We start from the raw sequence: 24432 nt of genomic DNA, 5'->3' as shown, positions 1-24432 counted from the left end.
AAATAAGTTGAGGTATACCTCAACAGAAGGAGCCTGTATATATATATATTTATTTATTTATTTATCCGACTCAGCTTATCAAAGCTTTTGGTTAAAAAATGATTAATTTACTTTCAGGCTTTCAGCCGATGAAAATGAATTCCTATATAATAGACGTGACTGAGATTCAGATTTTGCATATCGATCATCATCATCATTTTAATGTGCTACATTTGGCATTTATCTAGGAACATATATAGATTAACCCGGGATGAATTAATTGTATCCAATATTTTAATTAGCTTTAATGATGATATATATAAACAACCGATGGTCCAACGCGCTATACTGCATGTGTCTTGACTTTTTTTAACTTACCTGGTATTTACTTATTTATTTATAAAATAATATTGCAAATGTGCATATATGTCTTATACTCTTATCTATCTAGAGACTAGTCTTATTTAATTATTAATTATCTGTATATATCCATGTTTCCTATTAATTAATTAATTATTTATTTATTTATTGATCTCATGTGTAGTACCTTTAATCCGGCCCTTATATAAACGCCAAGGCAGGCAGAGCAAAGCATAGCTAATTAAGAGAGAAGTAATGGCAGTCATGCAAGGGTCGTGGTCTCTGGTGTTAGGCATATTCCAGCTGCTCCTACTTGGCTTTGCATTGCCAAATGCCAAAGCCAATAATATTACTCCCACTCAATATGACACTGCTTTCCTCAACAGGTCCAGTTTCCCAGCAGGTTTCATATTTGGGACAGCTTCATCATCTTACCAGGTCAGTCCTATGTGGGTCTTAATTACTAATTAACCCTTATTTTGTATTTTAATCATATATTTAATTAGACTTTAATTTCTTAATTCAATGTATTACCAATTAATTAAGAATGCATGCATGTGTAAATTTGATCTCAGTATGAAGGTGCTGCAAATGAGGGTGGCAGAGGACCAAGCATATGGGATACCTACACCCACAAACATCCAGGTGCGTGTATCCCTATACCTTAAACTTTTTCTTCTCTTTCTAGCTTTCTAATCAAATTATTAATATATCAGTTGATTAGACGTAAATGGGAGACAAATTAAGCTGGTACTGCTAGTGGTATTATCACCCAGCAAAAAGCTACATCTTTTTTTGGTCGAAGCAAAAAGCTACATTTATCGTTGCAAATTTTCAGACTGAGTCGACTGACTGATTAATTAATTATTTTCCTTCCTTTTTGTTTTGGCCATTTATTTTCCTTCTTTTCTAATTAACGTTCTCTGTCTCATACTCTCATGTCGGTTGCTCTTTCTATCTTTCTCCGAATCTCCAAATCACTTTATATAATGGCTTTCAGCTGTGGGCCTGTAGCTAGATGTGTATATATAGAGGCAAGATCTCCAAGGGACGTCTGGATCCGAACACAAAGTGATCAGCATTCAGAATTCAAACTCTGGCCGCCCGTTAAATTTATTATATATATATTAATATATATTATTACATTAAAATAATTATGTCCGTTAAGAATTAAGAATGCGTTATACAGGAATTTAATCATTAATTATATGGAAATCGTTTTATAATTATGTCTAATCAAATTTCCCTTATCAAATTAAAAGAAAAAAAAGGATCTTATTTTTTTTCGTTTAATTGATAAGGAAAATTTGAATTTGATTATTTGAGACATCTCAAAATTAGGGGAGAGAATACTATTATATCACTTTTTTTTTTTTCTTAACACAATAGTAAGAGAAATTATTGTATGAGATCCTAGATGGTTTTGGTTAAGCTTGTTAATAATTTAATTAGATATATGGTATGTTCTGGGGGGGGGGGGGGGTTAGGTATATGTGAGTGCTGCTCAAACCCAAAGAACCGAAAAAATTAATGTTGCTCATTTGCTCAACATTTCTCCGGTGGGTTTGTTCTGTATATATGCATGCCTTTCATGAATTTACTTCTAATTGCAAATAAATACAAAAATAAAAATGAACTAAAAGAAGAGGACGCCTTCATTTACAAAGGATAAAGGATCTATACGTCTTTTTGAGAGACCCAAATTAATTAGTTTATATGATAATCGCCTTTATGTTCTAAATAATTAAAATTACAAAAAAAATTATATTTAATTGCAGAAAGGATCACGGATGGCAGCAATGGAAATGTGGCCAATGATGAATATCACCGCTATAAGGTTCAATTGACTTTGATCACATTATTAAAAAAGAAAAAGAAAAAAAAATGACAAATAGTACCTATACCTTAATTTTTAGGTTCTTAATTTCTTATAATATTTTTTGTTTTATATTTTCAGGAAGATGTGGGGATAATGAAGAATATGGGGTTGGATGCTTATAGGTTCTCTATCTCATGGTCTAGAGTGTTACCAAGTAAGTTCATCAATGTAACCAAGATTTTGTCATCAATGGTAATGCGTTATATATATATATATATTGTGGTGGATGAATGGATCATATTGCTTCATTTGAAAAAGTAAAAAGAGTTCAGCATTGAAATTGAACCGAATTAAAATTTAAGCCAAATTCAAAGCCAAGAGAATATATAGTTTAATTATAATCTTCTCCATCATTCTTTTTAATTTACAACACATTAAGTTGATATTTACTTATTTACCTTGTTCTGTTCTAATTATTAGATGGAAAGCTCAGTGGGGGCGTGAACAAGGAAGGAATCAAGTACTACAACAATCTCATCGATGAACTCCTACACAATGGTCATATCCCACACCTTCAATCATATATATATATATATATATATATGTGTGTGTGTGAATTGATAGATTTAAAGTATCCAACTCTAAATTAATTGGCAATGGGTGGAGAGGCCCAAGATTTATAAGCACATATGTTAAGCTCTAGTTTTCCGATGTGGGACATTGCTCCACATTACTCTCAACACGTGGTGACTCTAAACTAAGGCTTAGCATATGTCCTTATAAGTCTTGGGCCTCTCCACCCATTGCCAATTGGTTTTGGGTTGGATGCTCTAATTCTATCATGGTATCAGAGCCAGGTTATCCGCGTGTAAGGCCTAACGGCCACACGTGCTCCCACGTACGTCACCCAATACAATTTGTTCACGTGTAAGGCTCAAAATAAGGCCACACGTGCGGGGGCGTGTTGAGAGTAATGTGGAGCAATGTCTCACATCGGAAAACTTACAATTTGTTCACGTGTTGAGAGTAATGTGGAGCAATGTCCCACATCGGAAAACTAGAGCTTAACATATGTGCTTATAAGTCTTGGGCCTCTCCACCCATTGCCAATTGGTTTTGGGTTGGATGTTCTGATTCTATCATGGTATCAGAGCTTGGTTATCCGCGTGTAAGGCCCAACGGCCACACGTGCTCTCACGTCACCCAATACAATTTGTTCACGTGTAAAGCTCAAAATATCGCCACACGTGCGGGGGCGTGTTGAGAGTAATGTGGAGCAATGTCCCACATCGGAAAACTAGAGCTTAACATATGTGCTTATAAGTTTTGGGCCTCTCCACCCATTGCTAATTAGTTTTGGGTTGAATGCTCTAATTCTATCATGAATTAATAAGTGTATTTTCATAAAATGTTTATATTGTTAAATTAACCAAGTTAAATTTTATTTTAATTGGTGGTCCAAATTCATAATTTAACATATCATTACTGTATATATGCATACACCCATAAGTTAAACATCAATTAATCAACTTTTTTCTATTCCTTATAAATGCAGGTCTAAAGCCATTTGTGACACTCTTCCACTGGGATCTTCCCCAAACTTTAGAAGACGAATATGGTGGTTTCTTAAGCCCCCACATTGTGTAAGAGAACAAATTAAGTTGCATTCTCTGTTGATCATTGAATCAAACACTACCATATATATACGTTTTGAACTTAGTATATATATATGCCATTTATTTCTAATTATTTTCCAAACACTTTATGTGCACGTATGCAGCAATCATTTTCGAGACTTTGCAGAGCTTTGTTATAAGGAATTTGGTGATCGGGTAAAGTATTGGATCACGTTGAATGAGCCATGGACCTACTGTAATGGTGGTTATGCCGCCGGGTCGTTGGCACCGGGACGGTGTTCTGCTTGGCAGCAGTTAAACTGCACCGGCGGTAATTCGGCTAATGAACCATATTTGGTGGCACACCACCTACTCCTTTCTCATGCAGCTGCCGTAAAATTGTACAAAGACAAATATCAAGCATCTCAAAAAGGTGTGATAGGGATAACGCTAGTGTCACACTGGTTTATTCCAGTTTCCGAGGCAAAGCACCATAAAAATGCTGCATTACGATCTTTGGATTTTATGTTTGGATGGTAAGGATTAACTCAATTCTCTGTTCTAATTTTTAACTCGGTTCATTATTTATTTGATATCTTAAGTTGTCGTATTTTTAATGTTGACCATACAATATTTTAGATGACATGTACGTATACTAATTTGCTTATATTTGAAATTTTCATGTTTTTTTAATGTAGGTTTTTGGATCCGTTGACAAATGGCGACTATCCACGCAGCATGCGATCTCTGGTTGGAAACCGATTACCCAAATTCACAAAAGAGCAATCCAAGTTGCTAATCGGGTCATTTGATTTTCTTGGATTGAATTACTACACAACTTACTATGCAGCCTATGCACCTCAGCATAACTCTGTAAATGCAAGCTACTTGACTGATGCTCGCTCTAATCAAACAAGTCCGTACAAATTCAGAACTTAATTACGTATTTTTGCTATTATAATTTAATTTCTTATAATTAAATTATAAGTTAGATTTTGATATTCATATATTTATGTTGTGGCAGCTGAGCTTAATGGGGTCCCCATTGGTCCAAAGGTACGCAACAAATTTGATATTTACAGTACTTACTTTTCTTTTTCTTATCACAAGCTTAAGTTAATACGATGTGGGTCAACAATTAATTATTTTAATTAAATTTTTACCCTAATATTGCATGCATATTAGATTAATCAACCATCTTTTCTCTCTAATTGCTCTTTGAAGCTAAGCTTAGAGTAATAGTGTTCAAATGATATTGCAGGGTGCTTCAGCTTGGCTATATGTTTATCCAAGAGGAATTCGAGATCTTTTGCTCTACACAAAGAGCAAGTATCATGATCCAATCATTTACATTACCGAGAATGGTAATTATTTTTAAGCCAAATTAATGAATTGCATCTTCAATGTTTCACTCATTTAATTAATTACATTATAGTACTCATATATGATACATATTGGTAGGCATTGATGAGTTGAATGATCCCAAATTATCACTTGAGCAAGCCCTTAATGACACCCAGAGAGTTGACTACTACTACCGCCATCTCTATTACCTTCAAAAAGCAATCAAGTAAGTATTTCATAATTTTACATCAAGAGCAATTCTCATGTTAGACAGTCTCACAAGTACATATATTTTCATACTGCGAATCTGAACAATACATGCAGTCAAGTGTGAACCTAATATGGGTTAATCTTCTTACATTTTGGTTAATTATTTCATAGATGATATTAGTGCCTTAATTCCCCCTCTCTCTTTTTTCTTGTACAGAGATGGGGTTAAGGTGAAGGGGTACTTCCCATGGTCATTGCTAGACAATTTTGAATGGGCTTCGGGTTACACTGTTCGTTTTGGTATCAACTATGTGGATTACAAAAATGGGCTGAAAAGGTACCCAAAACTTTCAGCCCACTGGTTCAAAAGTTTTCTCAACAAGTACTACTGAACAAATCCGATGGATAACACTACTTGTTATTGTAATATATAGCTAAATATTCTAAGCAGATGATGATTTCACTTTTAACTTCCTCTTAAATAATGTGAATCATAATTGTGTATGAGCAAAAATAAAATGTCTGTTGAGTGATCAAATTCCTTATTGATAGATGCTAATTAATAACACGTGAAAGCTGCCTTGCAGTACTAATTGCTCTGCCTTTATTTCATTACAGTACGTGTGTAGAGTTTTGTATATTGAGCAATTGTGGTGGCCGGGTCTCAATAGGTCGAATTTCTCTTGTATAAAATCTATGATACAAGTAATTAAGCCACAAATTAAGTCCATAAAATCTATTTTCTTGATCATTTGTTTATAATAAGATAAAATATTTTAGCTAGCACTATACAAAAAAGAAAAAATAGAAGGAAATATATCAAGAAAATAAGAGTAGATCACACAAAACTTCCACATAGTTCTTTGATCCTTTCATATATTTAGGTATCCATTGGTGTGTTAAAGCATCCAATTTGACCAAGCATATTACATGGATATATATGCACCAAGTCAAGCGTGGAAGTTGAACAAGTTTACCGTGAAAATCTGCTGTACAAACGGGCCCTTAGGCTACATTTAAGTTGACCCATTCAACTTATTTTTTGTCATTTTTTTCCACACTATATAAAAGCCAAATTAGTGAAGTACGTCTAGAAATTAAACGATCGAAAATCATGATCAATTATTATGGCACTCCAAGCAACAGGCACTCTCCGGTCTTTGGCCTCATGTTATTACTTGTTCTTGGGTATGCAGTGAAAAGTAGTAGTAGTACTAGTTCCCTCGACCGGAGTAGTTTTCCGGCAGGTTTTATTTTTGGGACAGCTTCATCGGCTTACCAGGTACTTACGTCACCTATGTGGACTAGCTAGGGGTCACCCGAGGCGAACCATAAAAGTTGGGCCCTCCACCCTCAACGTACATTCAATTTTTACTCTCCAATAGTAAATACTCCTAGAAAGTTGAAAGCCATTATCTAATTCAAAATTAAGGTTTTAATATAACCAAACAGCAAATAAAATGTAACAAAAAATTATTTGTAATTGCATAAAAAAAATCAGTCAAACATTACTCGTCTCACATTTTTGCAAAACTAGTACTAATTAAGCTTACATAATCAAGTTTTTATATCATGTTCTTTTCAATGGATAACATAGCTAATTCATTCAATATTTTTTGTGACATAGTTGACAGAAGTTAAGATTTGATCAACTTCAACTTTGAATTGGGTAAATGAGTTTTTTTTTCTTCTAAATAGATGAGTCTTTTTTTGTTTCATAATGGATGGGCCTTTTTGAAATGGGGCTTTTTTTTTTCTTAGCTTGAAACTTAAATATAGTGTTTATAAAATTAATTGTATTTAATACAATATATAAAGGGTATGACAATTTTGGGGCCATAAATAGTTGGGGGCCGAGGCGGTCGCCTCACCTGGCTCTCCCCATCTACAACTCTGGTGAAGGGGAGATTCAAATTTGAAACTTCATCCAACAAAGTGGAAAGATTGAACTACCACTAAATCAATAATTAGTTTACTGACTTCTATTGATATTTTTGGTACCAATTTTATGTTTATGTCCAATATTTAGGCTTCAATTTCTTAGTTTGGAAGGTTGGAGAGGTGTGGAGCCTGATTTAATTTTATGTATATGTGTTCATTGTGTGATTTTAGTATGAAGGTGCTGCAAAAGAAGGTGGTAGAGGACCAAGTGTATGGGATACATTCACGCATGAGTATCCAGGTCATTTCTTTTCTTCCTGTCCTCCGATTCTTATCAAGTACTCATGATCACTTAGAAAAAGAGATATATATATGTATGTATATATATGTATATATATATTTATGTGAAAAGTTTGAAGAACAAGTTAGAAGTGGGGTGACATTCACTTCAATGAATGATTTAAAAATGTGGTATTTAACCAAATACTCATACAAAAATGATATCGTTAAGGAGACATTTTAAATTATATATATTTATTAAAAAAATTCATCAAGAAATTATACAAACAAAAAAAAATTAAGAAGATTCCTCTTATGCTCTGTTATTCTTATTATATTGATGCATGTGATTTGATGGGAAAAAACAGATAAGATAAAGGACGGCAGCAATGCAGATGTGGCTATTGATTCATATCATCGCTATGAGGTTTTTTTTTTTGCTTTTTTTCTGATATGACTTTCTTCTAATTATATATGGTACTATTTTGATTGGGTTTTTCTAAATATATTTTGTTTCAGGAAGATATTGGGATTATGAAGGAAATGGGTTTTGATGCTTACAGATTCTCAATCTCATGGTCAAGATTGTTACCAAGTAAGATCATGATCTATCAATATATCTAATAATTACATCAATCTCATATATAATATTACCTTATCATACATAATAGATGGGCCAACTGAATGGAATCACATTTTTATTGATGGACCCAACAAATTTTATGTAATTGGAGGCCTTTTCTTAATTCTTGTTATGCTAAAAAAAATTTTTTTTTTTTTTCAAAATATGTGAGAAGGGATAGGGAATGACAGAGGAGTTTGGAGACATGAGATCTCTACCTGTAATTAATTACTATTATCACATTTTGTTTTTTTACAAAAATCAAATTGAATCATATTGCTCAGATGGAAAGCTAAGTGGGGGTGTGAACAAGGAAGGAATCAAATATTATAACAACCTCATCGACGAGCTTCTAGCTAATGGTAATGATTAATGTTGATTTGCATGAATTGTTATCTATACATAATATCTATTATTAATTAATTAATTAATGTGAAACATATGCAGGTCTAAAGCCCTTTGTCACACTCTTTCATTGGGATACTCCACAAGTTTTGGAAGATGAATACGGTGGTTTCTTAAGTCCTGACATTGTGTAAGTGAAAATTAATTAATAATCGTCTGATATTTTGAATTATTATTATTATTATTATTATGGTCTTTAATTACAAAATAAAAAAATTGTAAATATTGAATTTTTTTAAAGGAACCATTTTGAGGACTATGCGGACCTCTGCTTTAAGGAATTTGGTGATAGAATTAAGCAGTGGATCACATTGAATGAGCCATGGAGCTACAGCAGGGGTGGTTATGCAGATGGGTCGTTTGCTCCAGGCCGTTGTTCTAATTGGCAAAGATTAAATTGCACTGCCGGGGATTCAGGGACCGAGCCATATTTGGCGTCACACCACCAGCTTCTAGCTCATGCCGCCGCTGTAAAATTGTACAGAAACAAGTATCAGGTACACAAAATTCAACTTCTCTCTAAATTCTCTACTAACTTTTTTGGAGCTTATATAATGTTTATGATCAAAACCGCGTTGGGTGCTATTTTTTTTTAGGGTTTAATATAAAAATGGTCTATGAACTTTAACGGAAAATTGTCATATGTATAGTAAGTGATCACATTTTTATGTGACCAATTCCGTTAATTTTAGGACGAAAGTTAACATTTGTACTGGTTTGGTACAACTTGAAAAATTCGTGGATCAAATTGACACTTTTTTATAATTAATGGACTAAATTGAAAATCAGTGTAAAATTCGTGAACTTTTTTTGTATTTAACCCTTTTTTTTATTATATTTGTAATACAAATATTACTTATATATAAACTTGAAACTCAAACTACTTTATCCTAAATTTCAAAATGATATTGCTTTAGCTCAATATAAGCACAACACCAGCATAGAAAAGAATATCAACAAAGAATCATATCTCAATCTAATCCATTACTATATATATATATATACAAATTGAATGATTTAAATTTTTTTTTTCTATTAATCAACTATTGTTTGAATTCAGATACTAATTTTTTGGGTCATATGAAATATATGTTTATTTGAATTAATATTATTACTACTCAAATGTGCACAGTCATCGCAAAAGGGTATAATAGGAATAACGTTACTGTCACATTGGTTTGTGCCTATCTCTGAAGCCAAGCACGATGAAGATGCTGCCTATCGAGAATTGGATTTTATGTATGGGTGGTATGTACTAATCAATAAAAAAATAACTGAATTAAGGGCGTTAATTATATATGTTTGGACTTGATTATGAGCTTTGATTCTTGTAGGTATATGGACCCCTTAACACATGGTGATTATCCGCAGAGCATGCGATCACTTGTTAAAAATCGATTACCCAAGTTCAGTAGAGAGCAATCGGAGATGCTAAAAGGTTCATTTGACTTTATTGGATTGAATTACTACACAGCTTATTATGCAGCCTATGCACCTGATTCTAAGGCAGCTGGAGAAAGCTACTTTACAGATCCTCTGGCTAATTATTCAGGTGAGTAAAATTAATTCACAAGTTGAAGCTACCCATATATTAATTAACGAGGCCTTGAGGCCCTTGACCATGTTTATATGTTGTGGCAGGTCTGCATAATGGTAAACCCATTGGTGAAAAGGTGTGTACCATATTAATTAATTAATCAAACCCCGACCCCTTCAATTATGATTAATTTGCCTAATTGAGTTTAGCCTCGTGATGTTGCATCGTGGCTCTTAAAACACTTGCAGGCTGCTTCGGATTGGCTCTATGTTTATCCAAGAGGATTGCGAGAACTATTGCTTTACACGAAGACAAAGTATCATGATCCAATTATTTACATCACTGAAAATGGTACGTAATTAATTAATCAGCTTAATACTAGAATGAATGGTTCAATGCTATTTTTGTTCATTATTAATTATTTTCAAAAACTAATTAAACATGTCCTCTTGTAATGTAGGACTTGATGAGTATAATGATGCCAAATTATCGCTTGAGGAAGCCCTTATTGATGATAAAAGAATTGACTTTTATCATCGCCATCTCCGCCAACTTCATAACGCGATCAAGTGTGTGCTTGACAAAAACAATAATTTCTTCACTTAATTCTTGATTGATAATTTCGCTTACATATATGATTCTCTATAATATTGTGGCAGAGATGGAGTTAACGTGAAGGGATATTTTGCATGGTCATTGTTTGACAACTTTGAATGGAATATGGGTTACACTTCTAGGTTTGGCATCAACTATGTGGATTACAAAAATGGGCTCAAAAGACACCCTAAACTCTCAGCAAGCTGGTTCAAGAATTTTCTTGCTAAGGAAACACAACACATGTCGGCTTCTATTTAAACATAAATTCTCTCCAAATCAATATAAGCACCTGCTTTCTTGTTGAGGACCAGACTAGGCTTTGTAGAGCCAGTCCGTTATGTAATGTGTTCGTTTTTGTTGTTTTGGGCCTTGGGCCTGGGGATCAACCAAAATTATCTGCCTTTATTGCTTCCATAATGTTGGTCTAGTCATGTAACTCAAATGGAAAATATGCCCACAATTAATTTAAGAGAATTATAAGCAGGGACATGCATGATACATTCGGCTTAAATTTATGAAGAATTGGATGAGTCCTGAAACAACAAAATCACTCTCTTTTCTTCAAATACTGTTTGTAATACGATATAATCTCATAGGACTCAAAAAATAAATGAATTAAAAAAAAAAAAAGATCAGATCATGCCACAAACTTTCCCTTGAATATTTGACACGTCTTCCTTTAATTAAATTGTGGATAATATTTCACAGTTGAACACACAAGCTAGTTGACAATATATTGGTGTTAAACCATCAAATTTGACCATATATGCATATATATGCCGTGATTAATAAGTAGTCAACCGCATCGAAGTTAAACACGTCGGGATGCTTATCTAGATTCGAGACGTAGGCAATTCTCACCACAAATCACAAAAGGTGTTCTGGAAACACAAGGAACTCCCCTGAATCCCTTTATTTTCAAATCAGATAAGATCGATTTTCCCATGCGGCCATGCCAGTACGTACTTGCAATATTGGACATTTCTAGGTGCATGCATGCGCATAACGTGATCCTCATATAGTTATAATGGTCCACGAACAAGAACAATTCATGCTGCTAAATTCTAGTACTGCTTCATGTGTGACATACTGACATGGACTTCAATAAATTCAGATAATGTTTAACATGTTTAGCTGCAGGAAATTACTTCCGAGGAGCATTCTGACATGACATGTATTCCAAGTCCACTATACGAACAGTCAATATATTTACTCTGCCGTGAACCCATTTTCTTCTTCACCACTGTTTATTTTTTGTCATATTTTGTCCACAATTACTATATAAAGGCCACATTGTGTAGTAGAGCCTAGAAAAACAACATCAGCAGTTAAATATGGCAATGTTCCAAGTAGACACTCTTCTCTTAGGCCTTCTAGTTCTTGGGTTTGCAGTGACAAGTAGTAGAGCTAATCTCAAACCAAGCCATAATGACACTACTAGTACTGCTTTCCTCAACCGGAGCAGTTTCCCGGAGGGTTTCATTTTCGGGACAGCTTCAGCCGCTTACCAGGTACATACGTACGCACGGAAACTAGGGGTCTTAATTTCACACTTGAATTAGAATTCAAAGCCTTCAATTTCTTCATTTGAAGGTTAATTTGCAGATGTGGATCATTATTTTTAATTATGCATACATGTGTGCTTGTGATTTTAGTATGAAGGTGGTGCAAAAGAAGGTGGCAGAGGACCAAGTATATGGGATAATTACACTCACAACTATCCAGGTCTCTTCTTTATCAATGTTAATTCGATTGCATCAAATGCAATGTTAATTCCCCCACCTGATCATATATAGTTTTAAGCTTGACATATATTTTCTTTTAAGAACATGGTACATGGACCATGTGCATGGCACTCTCTCTAATAGCTAGATTCAAAAAACAAGAAAAAACAAAAATTTGACTGATCTTAATTGGTTGCCATCTATTCAATTTCAGACTTTCGGTTAACAGTCTAAATCGCTTCCATAAAAATTGTTGTTTATTTTTGCTCAACATCCTTAAAATTGTTCTAAAATAAAAAAAAACAGTCCAAATTAAACTAAGGATAAGCCGTTTATATGTATTGTTGTCGATCGACGTTGGTGAGAACAACACGGCTGTGGAAATTGACAAATCGCAAAAAGGATGGCATAAATTGATTGTCAATGTCAATTTTACTTTATAGAATTAAATGATGTATGTGTCGATAAAAAATAGAAATTTATTTGTATAATATTTACTGATCGATCCGGACCACATGTTTATTTTTTGATAAAACAGAAGGACCATATGTTTTTTAACATAAGTGAGGTCTATTGAGTGGGTTTTCTGTCAATGAAATATTATTTACAATCTGATTCCACTTATATGTGTTCTTATTACATTTATTTAATCATTGATGTTATGTTTTGTTTTGTTGGAAAAAAAAAAAAAAAAACAGATAGGATAAAGGACGGCAGCAATGCAGATGTGGCTATTGATGCATATCATCGCTATAAGGTTTTTTTTTTTTTTTTTTTTTCTTTTGGTTTTTTATCTGGTGTGACTTTCTTCTAATTATATATTGGGTTCTTCTAATTATGTTTTGTTATAGGAAGATATTGGGATTATGAAGGATATGGGTTTTGATGCTTACAGATTCTCAATCTCTTGGTCTAGATTGTTACCAGGTAAAGACCATGATCCGTATATCTAATAAATTAATAATTATATCAATCTCAGGAACTATTAGCAATCGTACACAATAGATGGGCCACCAATTAAGTCGTTGGAATCACTTTTTGTTGGTGGACCCAAGTTTCTTTTAACCATTGGATTGAATTAATATTATCATTATTGATCAGATGGAAAGCTAAGTGGGGGTGTGAACAAGGAAGGAATCAAATATTACAACAACCTCATCAACGAGCTTCTAGCCAAGGGTAATTAATATATGATTACTATCACACTAATGATCAAGTGTCAAAAAATACATCATTTCTTAATGTCGTTCATTTGTATTTTGTTACATATATATATATTAATATTACTATGGTTAAATGCAGGTCTAAAGCCCTTTGTCACACTTTTTCATTGGGATCTTCCCCAAGCCTTGGAAGATGAATACGATGGTTTCTTAAGCCCTCACATTGTGTAAGTAAAATTAACAAAATAAAAAATACTTTAAATTATTATTATTGCCAATTATAAAAAGTTCCAAATATTGAGGGGTTTTTTTAATTATTATTAATATGCAGGAACCATTTTCAAGACTATGCAGAGCTGTGCTTTAAGGAATTTGGTGATAGAGTTAAGCACTGGATCACATTAAATGAGCCATGGAGCTACAGTAAGGGTGGCTATGCAGAGGGGTCTTTTGCACCAGGCCGATGTTCTGATTGGCAGCAAAAAAATTGCACTGGTGGGGATTCAGGGACAGAGCCATATTTGGCGTCACACTACCAGCTTCTAGCTCATGCAGCTGCTGTAAAATTGTACAGACACAAGTATCAGGTGTTGTAGGAAAAACTCTAAGTCACCATTAATTCAGTGATTTAATTATTTTTTTTGTGGAAAATTAATGGATTTAAATTTTGAATTAATACAACTCAAATAATGGAATGTTGAACATATATGTGTAGGCTTCACAAAAGGGCAAGATAGGGATTACGATACTGTCACATTGGTTTGTGCCATTATCCGAAGCAAAGCAACATAAAGATGCTGCACAACGAGCTTTGGATTTTATGTTTGGATGGTATGTACGCTAACAAAATAAAAACTCATGATGTGTTACTTTTTGTGGTGATCGAATCTAAAAGAAAAATTCTCCGTAAGGAAAAAAAATACAACAAACTGTCTATTTTATTTTTTTTGAGACATTTCATCCAACACACATTGTTTCCATAAATCGTTAAATATTTTATTGGATTTGTTTGTAGGTATATGGACCCGTTGACGAATGGTGACTATCCACACATCATGCGATCTCTTATTGGTGATCGATTACCCAAATTCTCAAAAGAGGAATCGGAGATGGTAAAAGGTTCATTTGATTTTCTCGGATTAAATTACTACACAGGTAACTATGCAGCCCATCAACCTCATCCTAATGCACTTGGAAGCTACTTGACAGATGCTCTCGCTATTCTTTCAAGTGAGTACAATTGTACAAATACTATTAATTAATTAATCCACAAGTTTAAGCTAATATATGTATGTATGACTTTCTAACAAGGCCTTGACCATGTGACAGGTGAGCGTAATGGTGTTCCCATAGGTCCAAAGGTGTGTGCCATATATGTTAATTATATATCAAACCCTCTAGCTTGAGCATATTAATTATATAATGTGCATAATTGAGTTAATATATTGTTCCCTTAATTTCTTAATTAAATGATGTTTGCAGGCTGCTTCGGATTGGCTCTATGTTTATCCAAGTGGATTTCGAGAACTATTGCTTTACACAAAGACAAAGTATCATAATCCACTTATTTATATCACTGAAAATGGTAATTAATTAATTATTTTAATAATGTCATTTTCATCTACTTATTATCATTTATTTATGTGAAACTAATTATAGATCTCTTAATGTACGTATTGTAGGAATGGATGAGCACAATGATCCCAAATTATCACTAGAAGAAGCCCTTGTAGACAATCACAGAATTGACTTTTACTATCACCATCTGTATTTTCTTCATACAGCGATCAAGTAAGTGCTTATTAACAAAAGCAGTTTTCCTTCTCACCTCTTGATCATATAAATATAATTAATTTTTAGTGATACAATTAATTAATATTTGACTTCTATTTTTGAGCAGGGATGGAGTTAATGTGAAGGGATACTTTGCATGGTCGTTGTTAGACAACTTTGAATGGAATATGGGTTATAGTGTTCGGTTTGGCATCAATTATGTGGATTACAATGATGGACTGAAAAGATACCCTAAACTCTCAGCACACTGGTTCAAGAATTTTCTTAGCAAGTGAAGACATTTCGGGTTCTAATTAAACATAAATTCTCCATGGACCGCACCCAATCAATAACCAATCGAGAAGCAAATAATTTCTTATGTATTTACATGTACGTTGTTTCATTTCAATAAAAGGAACTGTACTTTCTGTATAATTAAAATGAATAAATAAAATGTTTCCTTAAGAACTTATGAATTGCCAATATATTGTACTTAAATTATTGTCTGAAAAAATCACCATACAAATATTGCAAATTTGTGACAACATGATCAGTTGTCCTAAAGATAGCAAGGCCAGGATCTTAATTTACGGACTTCATGTTTTGTCCCACTTGTCTGTAAATTATAATTTCCAATGGTAATCTATCTATTAATTTTGTGTGGAGTGAAATGAAAAGACATGACATGCAAACGAAATTCATGTTTTTTGTTTCAATCAACCCGGTTATCGATCAGAGTTGTCCTGTCAACTTTGTGATGCATTACCTAATTAAATGCGCATTTGTAGTGCAAGAATTGATATGATAAGATCTACACTTATGGAAAATCCGTCTTAACTAACAAAATCTACACCAGTAATTAGCTCTATCCCTATCTACAAAAATCTACATTGAAAAATCAAAAAGTAGATCGAATTATTAGAGTCCCCAATCAAGACACCCTAGATAAAAAATAAAGCAAAACGAGCATAAACATAATTTATGGGTAATGAATTAGCATTAATTATCTAGGATACGCCCCTGCCAGGTATTCTCACTATAGCTATTGACAGCATGCATGAATATTGTGGCAGTAGACTGGTAGAATAAATATATGCCTTCAGGGTAGAGCTGATTACGTACGCATATGTAGCCAAATTAGTAGCAAAACGTACGTACCAATTATATATGGCATCCAAATCCAAAGCTTCTCTACTAATTAGCACGCATATATGCTTATATTAGGCCTCATAGAAATTCCTTTATGGCTCTTTAGTGATCAGGAGTAGCAGTGTGAAAGGGTACTTTCCATGGTCATTGCTGGACAACTTTGAGTGGAGTACTCACGGTTATACTCTTCGGTTTGGTTTGAACTTTCAACTATGTTGATTATAAAGATGGGCTGAAAAGATATATACCCAAAGCTGATCTCAGCAGGCTGGTTCAAAAATTTTCTCAAAAAATACTAAGACATATATATGTGTGTCACACAATATATACGTACAAGTCCATATATCATCTCCAATTAACAAGCACATTAACCAATAACTTGGGACTAACCAATATATCATCCATCCTCCATCATCATTTGGGACTAACCAATAACTTAAATTGATATTTACAAATCCAATTAATTTTCTGAAATCCATGTTTCTGACGAAGAGCATTTGTTTTCCTTTTTTATTTTAGGCTTTGTGGGTTCAATCATTACAAACACATCTTACAACCAAAACCGAGTGACAAAACAGCTAGCCATAAGGCATCGCATTTTTTGAAGTAGTAAGAACCAAAAACCAGGTTGCAAAATTTCATAAGAATCCCAAAATTAATTCTGAATACAATCACATGTAAGAATCAAACCAGATTGGGATGGTGAAGATTACTAGCTCTTCAAACTGCTACAAAACTCAGAGTTATGGACAAATTCTTTATGAAAGGGATATTAATTAATTAGCTCGATCTATCCCTATCTACAAAGGGAGAAATATTTCTGTGAAATGTTGAAATTAAAATTGAGTTTGAATGATTGGGCTAATTAATTATGAATTGTTAAATTAAATATATTATATATATATATGATGGGGTACCCCAAAGGTGCCGGCCACCGGCACGATGATTCGTAACTTGCCGTCCATGATTCCACTTTGAGCTAATGAATTTGTTTGAATGTATGGTACGTACGTTGAAGGCTTGAAAGCATATGCAGGCCAGTAATTAATAATTATGGTGCTAGCTGGAGCTGCTGCTTTTACAATGCCTCGCGCATAGAAATATCATAGCCAACTATTTAACCCACAAAATCACCGCACACCAACACAGTATATATCGAAACCAATTCACCATCTCCTTATTAATTTATAACAAGATTCCATCATCAAACTTGTGTACAACTCGATCTTCCTGTCGTACCTATTCAGATTTTATACTAATTTTTATTTATTAGACGTACGTATGTATGTCATTTTTTAAATGTGTTAATGATGTGTCTTTTCCCATGCCTTTACTAAATTTTATTATATTGCTCTCATCATCATCAGCATGTGCTTAATCATGTCTATAAATCTGCAGGCCCGGCAGGGTAGAGCTGATTACGCATAGCTAATTACATAAATTAGTACCAATTAGAATCAGTGATGGCATCCAAATCCAAAGGCACTCTCCTAATTATGGTTATAATAGGCCTCATAGAAATTCTTCTTCATGCCTCTTTAGTGAGTAGTGTATCATCATTATCATCAATACTTACAACTACACCTGCTGCTAGGGCAAGTGCCAGTGTAAGTCTGAGTAGTAGTAGTGGTCTATATGACACTGCTTTCCTCAACCGGACCAGTTTTCCAACAGGTTTCACATTTGGGACAGCATCAGCAGCTTATCAGGTAATTAATTAATTAGCTCATTATAAGTACCACTCCCAATTAACTCGATTAATATTTAATTTTCAAGCTTACTTCTGATCGACTTCTGAGATGTTATATCTAATTTCATGTATATATATTGTGCCCCTGCTTGCTAATTAATGTAATATTAATCTCAGTATGAAGGTGCTGCAAATGAAGGTGGTAGAGGACCAAGTATTTGGGATAGTTACACCCATAAATATCCAGGTCTGCATTTTTCCAATTTTGTCTTTTTCCTTAACTCAAAGTTAATGGCTTAATTACATGCGCACAACCCAAAGGAACTGAATAAAGGATCAATTAGTAAATTTTCAGTTTCTCGTAAAGGAGTAATTAAACATTAATTAATATTTACTTAATGGTTAATTAACTATATCTATATCTACATGGGACAAACAGGATTCGAATTTGGGTCTCTTCCAATTATTGGAAGAGAAATATGACTAAAATAATAGCTTTACTTGGTTAACTAGCTAGCTATTTTCTATACTTGGTTTTTTTGTAATGAGCTATTTGATATACTTCGATTATACAATACTACTCTCCTAAACAACAAAATTTGAGCATTATTAAACACTTATTGCACTCAATCGTTGAATAAATTATTAAATCTTAATAATTATAAAATTCAATTAAATAGTTATTACATATTGTTCCTCACAATTCTTTAAATTTTGCTCTTCATATATGAAACTTTGTCCAATTATATGATACTAGCAACATTGATTGATTAATGTTAATGTTGCCAAGGTATAATTAATTTTAAAAAGAGCCGTCCAGGGAGTAGCTAGCTTAGTGTACTTTACCTTGGATGCCGACAGAACACATATTGGAATTGCATGCATATTTAAAATGAATTGCATGCATATAGAGATGATAGTGTATTCTATGATCTGTCTAAGAAAAGGCCAAACCCTTCCCACGTGGAACAAAGTAACTTTACCTTTTTTATAATTAAAATGCAACATATTATATTCAGAAATTTAAAAGTAAAACATTTTAGTACTCTACATTTTATAATTCTGCCACGATCAATTTTTAAAAAAATTTGGACCGTTGATTCTTATTTTCTGCACGTGGCCTGCTGGTTCATCACGTGGGCGGTGGGCTACCCACTCTTCATCGGGTCTTGCAATGGGAGCTCCAATATGAATAATGTTGACCCATATTTGGATCAAAATATGGATCTGATCCATTTTAACACCCAATTGTAACTATGCATTCTTGGCCTCTTTTGGGCCTTTAGAAACAGAATCTTCAAATTGACCTGGGTTGGAGATGCTAAGATCAGCACAAAAACAATCCTATAAAGTTTAGAAGCCATATTATAGCTAGCCATGAGGAATATTGTAATTGAATTAATAGCCCAATAATAAAGTTGTACATTAATTTAATTTTCTTTTTATTCTTAATATAATATCTTAAATTCTTATGGTGAATTTCAGGTAAGGTAAAAGATGGAAGCAATGGAGATGTTGCAGTAGATCAATATCACCGCTATAAGGTACAGACTATACGGACTACAAATCGAGCATATATTATAAGACATTACAAAACGACGTCATCCTGAACTGGTTCCTAATTATACTCTATTATATTATATACAGGAAGATGTGGGGATTATGAAGGAAATGGGTTTGGATGCTTATAGATTTTCTATCTCATGGTCCAGAGTGCTTCCAAGTAAGTTTGATCACAAGCATCTATCATGTTCAAGGCTATCAAATTTATCTTTCTGGTGGGACCAATGCGATGGAATTTATTACTGAGTTGATATTAATTTTGACTATTTGTTACTAAACCCTATTTATTTTAGATGGGAAACTAAGTGGGGGTGTGAACAAGGAAGGGGTCCAGTACTACAACAACCTCATCAATGAACTCCTTGCCAATGGTAATTTCCTATTTCATTAATTAATTTTATCTTATATCATCATCGATTCATCGGGCACCACTCAAAAATTAAAAATGCTAATTGGTACTTTAAATTACAACTTTCTGATAATGAATTAATTATACATTGAATTAATGCAGGTATAAAACCCTTTGTCACGCTCTTCCACTGGGATCTTCCCCAAGCCTTAGAAGATGAGTATGGTGGCTTCCTTAGTCCCCTTATTGTGTAAGTGAATTACACTTTATTGTATGCATGCATCCTCTTACTTTATCCCTTAACACGGTCTGTTTTACACTTGTAATTGGAATTTTAAAAAAAGGCACTTGAAAATAATATTCACCTTTTATATTTCAAGTTTAACATTATTATATATGTGCAGGAAACATTTTAGAGATTATACAGAGCTTTGTTTTAAAGAATTTGGTGATCGAGTGAAGCACTGGATCACGTTCAATGAGCCAATAGCCTTAAGTGTGGCTGGTTATGCACTAGGGATGTTGGCACCGGGACGGTGTTCAGATTGGCAAAAACTCAACTGCACTGGTGGAGATTCAGCAACGGAGCCATATTTGGTGACACATTACCAGCTCCTTGCTCATGCAGCTGCCGTTAAGTTATATAAGCAACACTATCAGGTCTGCACGCGCTGCATTGTCACATATATGGGAATAGCATTCTCTAATGCATGTTAATTTTTGTGCTTATATTTAAAATTATGTCGTTGCAGGCATCTCAAAAAGGATTGATAGGAATAACGTTGGTGTCTCTGTGGGTGTTGCCACTTTCTGATGCAAAGAAAGACAAAGATGCAGCACTGAGAGCCCTGGATTTTACACTTGGATGGTATATGGACCCCTTGACAAATGGTGACTACCCACAGAGCATGAGATCTCTTGTTGGAGACAGATTGCCTAAGTTCAACAAAAAACAGTCCAAGTTGCTAAAAGGGTCATTTGATTTTATCGGATTGAACTATTACACTTCCAATTATGCATCCGATGCACCAGAGCTAAGTGCTGGAAATGCAAGCTACATCACAGACTCTCGTGCTCCTATTACACGTATGTATGTTGATTATAATTATGTTTCTGACCTCATTTATCACAGAGATGGCTAACAAGGAACAACACCTTTTGGTTCTCTTCTTGTTTTGACAGCCCTGCGCAATGGAATCCCAATTGGTCCTAAGGTGTGTATCAAAATGATATATAATCACCTCATTATTAATTTCCTTTTAATTCCTAATTAGTAAGTCAAGTCCTTTCCTTTTGAGGTATATATAAAGTTAACACAACTTGAAATGATGTTGTAGGCTGCTTCAGAGGGCCTCTATGTTTATCCGAGGGGCATTAGAGATGTTTTGCTCTACACAAAGGAAAAATATCATAATCCACTTATTTACATCACAGAGAATGGTAATAATCAATTAAGTTTTAGGAGGATTCATATATAGAATATGTGGCTTTGTTTCTTAGATTCATCTGAGAAATTGTTTTTATAGATGTCAAACAGAAGCTAAACATTGATTTCCTCTTGTATTGTAGGCGTTGATGAGTTTAATGATCCCAATTTAAGGCTTGAGGAAGCCCTTATTGACAATCAAAGAATTGACTATCACTTCCGTCATCTATATTACCTTCAAGCAGCCATCAAGTCAGTGTTTGTTTGTTTTTTTCATATATTATATTTATTGATCAAATTGTTAATCACATCTCATGTGCAGTTCACTCTTTCATAAATAATATGATCAACAATATAATAAAAAATAATTGTACGCTGGTACATGATCGACTAATGTGTAATATATTATACCTGACCTTTTATTTTTTTTGTACATACAGAGATGGTGTCAATGTGAAGGGGTACTTTGCATGGTCATTATTGGACAATTTCGAATGGACTTTAGGTTACACTGTTCGATTCGGCATCAACTATATTGATTATAAAGATGGGCTGAAAAGATATCCTAAACTCTCAGCACACTGGTTCAAGAATTTTCTTAAAAAGTGCTAAGAGATTCGTAGCAATAGATATATGTGTGTGTCACACAATATATGTGTGTTTATAGTGTGAATGTTTCTATATATAGATAGATTAATCAAACTAAGTGTTTGTGGAGTACCTTTCCTCTTGTCCTAAAATGCCTTGGATAGAGTACCACTGCATTAATTGGAGGTGTACTTAATGGGGGGGGGGGGGGGGGGGCTATTCACACCACCCTAATCCACTAAGTTGACCACCCCACTTAAATTTTTACCCCTTTGTGCCCATTTTGCCCCTGCATTAAAAAAAAAAACCATTTCTCCAATTTTGGCCGGCCACCTCTCCTCGCCGCCGCGGAGCTTCACGACGTCGATTAGCCGCGCACGGTGGTCGGATGAACAAGGGAAGACCACCGTTGGACTCGCCGTGACCTGGGGAACAAAACCCAAGTGGTCCGGCGTCTCAACTTCGCCGGAAAAGGAAGATCGCCGACGAAGGGCCGATCGGGTCACGACGTCGATTAGCCGCGCACGGTGGTCGGATGAACAAGGGAAGACCACCGTTGGACTCGCCGTGACCTGGGGAACAAAACCCAAGTGGTCCGGCGTCTCAACTCTGCCGGAAAAGGAAGATCGCCGGCGAGGGGTCGTCGGGTCTTCGCCTGGGCCGATCGGGTCTTCGCCTGGGTGGGTGGGTCTTCACCTGGGTGGGTGGGTCTTCGCCTGGGAGGGGTGGGGTCGACCGGCGAAGGGGAGAGGTGGGGTCGCGCCGGCGGTGGGGAGGGGGTGGGGTTGCGCCAGCGGCGGGGAGGGGTGGCCGGCCAAAGTGGAGATGGTTTTTTTTTTTTTTTTAATGCAGGGGCAAAATGGGCACAAAGGGGCAAAAATTTAAGTGGGGTGGTCAACTTAGTGGATTAGGGTGGTGTGCATAGCCCCCCCCCCCCCTACTTAATTGGGATTTCTTCAATATGCCAATCAATTTTCAGATTACTAGCTATAAGTATATATAGGTCTAACAATGGGCTGCTCCTTGTTTCTGGTACTAATGCTTTTCAAAATTGTCCTCGCTGGCATGATGTATCTCAACTCTGTTTGATACTCTGCTTTTACAATGCCTCGCGCTATAGAACATATCATAATCAACTAACCCAAAATTTCACCGCAAACCATCACCTTTCTAATAAAAGCAATGCCAAAAGCTCTGGCCCTGTTTCTGTTGAAGAGCATTTGCCGTCCTTCTTTTTGGGCTTTGGGGGTTCAATCATTACTTACCCTGCAGTTCCTCTAGTTGTCAATTAGCCCAAATGAGGGCGGGCCCAGCCCATTCGATTTTGAATTTTCTTTTCTTTGGTCATTTGCAGAGGTGTAGATTGGCTGATTGGGAAAATGGTGTGGTGTTACTTTTTGACTTCTTCAATTTTGCTCATTTGGTCAGTTTCCTGAATTGGCCAACTCTTTTCTCTTGCATCAATGACATTGAATGGTCCCTTGAAAGATCTTTGGTAGGGGACCAAGATCTTTAAGTTAATAAGTTCTGACTTGACAACAACAATTCAAGATATTTGACATATATCATTCAGTCATTAATATGCTTGCTTTGAGTTTTATGATCGAGTAGTAAATTACTATAAATTAATTAATTTTAGTATCAATAAAATATATATCTAACAGAGAAGGTAGCTAATTAATTGTAATTGTCAATTTGTCATGCATTGTTTGCAAATAAGAAAAAAGCTTGGGGTTGTGCAGATCGATTCTACATTTCTACTATACATTTAGTTTGGTTTACTGATGTAGAACAAATGGCAGAACGGTTCATGCAACAACTCGACCGCCAGAATCCCAAGAAAAGAAACAAGCTTCAACCCGGCCCAGTGTCAGAAATGGGCCCATGATATACCGATTCGAAGGGAACGACGAGAACAAATTCAAGTCATCGCCACAGGCGATGATCGAGGGCCTATTTTGGCCAAATTCCTTCGTTTAGGACTTCAAATAAGCAATTTAGTGTTTTAGAATAAATTTCCTAAATTGCACTTTATTTCCATTTTTATTTCCGTTTTGAATTTCGAACGTCTAGGGTTCTGAACGTATTTAAACAACCTTTTGGCTGTTTGTAAGTTTCAGTTTTATTATTTTCAATCAGAAAAATCTTGAGATTTCTCTCATTTCTCTGGTGGATTACAGATTCTTTCTTAGGGATTAACGCTGATTTTCTTTAATATTTCTTAATTGCGTGTTACGCTCAAGGGTTTAAATTTCGAAGTTTTCGGCGAAATTTCGCCGAAAATTTCGTTTTTTAGGGGTTCCGAAATTTTAACACGGATTCGACTAAATTTCGAAAAATTTCGGCCGAAATTTCGCT

General features: G+C 34.7%; 4 protein-coding genes across 4 annotated transcripts in view; all 4 read left to right on the top strand.

The window, feature by feature from the left end:
- The first annotated feature begins 575 nt into the window (after positions 1–575).
- LOC147296086 (beta-glucosidase 12-like) lies at positions 576–5866 on the top strand. Its single transcript, XM_086230099.1, has 12 exons — positions 576–777; positions 915–984; positions 2118–2176; positions 2297–2372; positions 2639–2716; positions 3714–3801; positions 3939–4310; positions 4473–4690; positions 4799–4830; positions 5036–5138; positions 5236–5344; positions 5546–5866. Exons 1-12 carry the CDS (start codon positions 595–597, stop codon positions 5718–5720), a joined length of 1563 nt encoding a protein of 520 aa, XP_086086225.1. The 5' UTR covers positions 576–594; the 3' UTR covers positions 5721–5866.
- A 630-nt stretch (positions 5867–6496) lies between these two features.
- LOC147296085 (beta-glucosidase 12-like) lies at positions 6497–10907 on the top strand. The gene is made up of 13 exons (XM_086257453.1): positions 6497–6610; positions 7441–7510; positions 7857–7915; positions 8008–8083; positions 8395–8472; positions 8558–8645; positions 8757–9012; positions 9648–9763; positions 9850–10067; positions 10157–10188; positions 10301–10403; positions 10513–10621; positions 10712–10907. The coding sequence occupies exons 1-13, from the start codon at positions 6497–6499 to the stop codon at positions 10905–10907; spliced, it is 1515 nt and encodes a 504-aa protein (XP_086113579.1).
- A 1066-nt stretch (positions 10908–11973) lies between these two features.
- LOC147296084 (beta-glucosidase 12-like) lies at positions 11974–15779 on the top strand. Its single transcript, XM_086235319.1, has 13 exons — positions 11974–12160; positions 12305–12374; positions 13072–13130; positions 13225–13300; positions 13475–13552; positions 13676–13763; positions 13868–14123; positions 14252–14367; positions 14552–14766; positions 14866–14897; positions 15019–15121; positions 15219–15327; positions 15437–15779. Exons 1-13 carry the CDS (start codon positions 11984–11986, stop codon positions 15603–15605), a joined length of 1548 nt encoding a protein of 515 aa, XP_086091445.1. The 5' UTR covers positions 11974–11983; the 3' UTR covers positions 15606–15779.
- A 2142-nt stretch (positions 15780–17921) lies between these two features.
- The window catches only part of LOC147296083 (beta-glucosidase 13-like), a 9909-nt gene continuing 3398 nt past the window's right edge, over positions 17922–24432 (top strand). Inside the window, exons 1-12 of the mRNA XM_086230100.1 lie at positions 17922–18167; positions 18326–18395; positions 19634–19692; positions 19796–19871; positions 20005–20082; positions 20223–20310; positions 20465–20720; positions 20813–21146; positions 21243–21274; positions 21398–21500; positions 21630–21738; positions 21927–22091. Of these exons, the coding sequence (XP_086086226.1) occupies positions 17922–18167; positions 18326–18395; positions 19634–19692; positions 19796–19871; positions 20005–20082; positions 20223–20310; positions 20465–20720; positions 20813–21146; positions 21243–21274; positions 21398–21500; positions 21630–21738; positions 21927–22091 (1616 nt within the window). The remainder of the gene's footprint in view (positions 18168–18325; positions 18396–19633; positions 19693–19795; positions 19872–20004; positions 20083–20222; positions 20311–20464; positions 20721–20812; positions 21147–21242; positions 21275–21397; positions 21501–21629; positions 21739–21926; positions 22092–24432) is intronic.

Source organism: Dryas octopetala, chromosome 1 (genome assembly GCF_963921425.1).
Source record: "Dryas octopetala chromosome 1, drDryOcto1.1, whole genome shotgun sequence".
Classification (NCBI taxonomy): Eukaryota; Viridiplantae; Streptophyta; class Magnoliopsida; order Rosales; family Rosaceae; genus Dryas; species Dryas octopetala.
The sequence above is the reverse complement of the archived record's forward strand: the minus strand, read 5'-3'. Positions and strand labels throughout refer to the sequence as shown.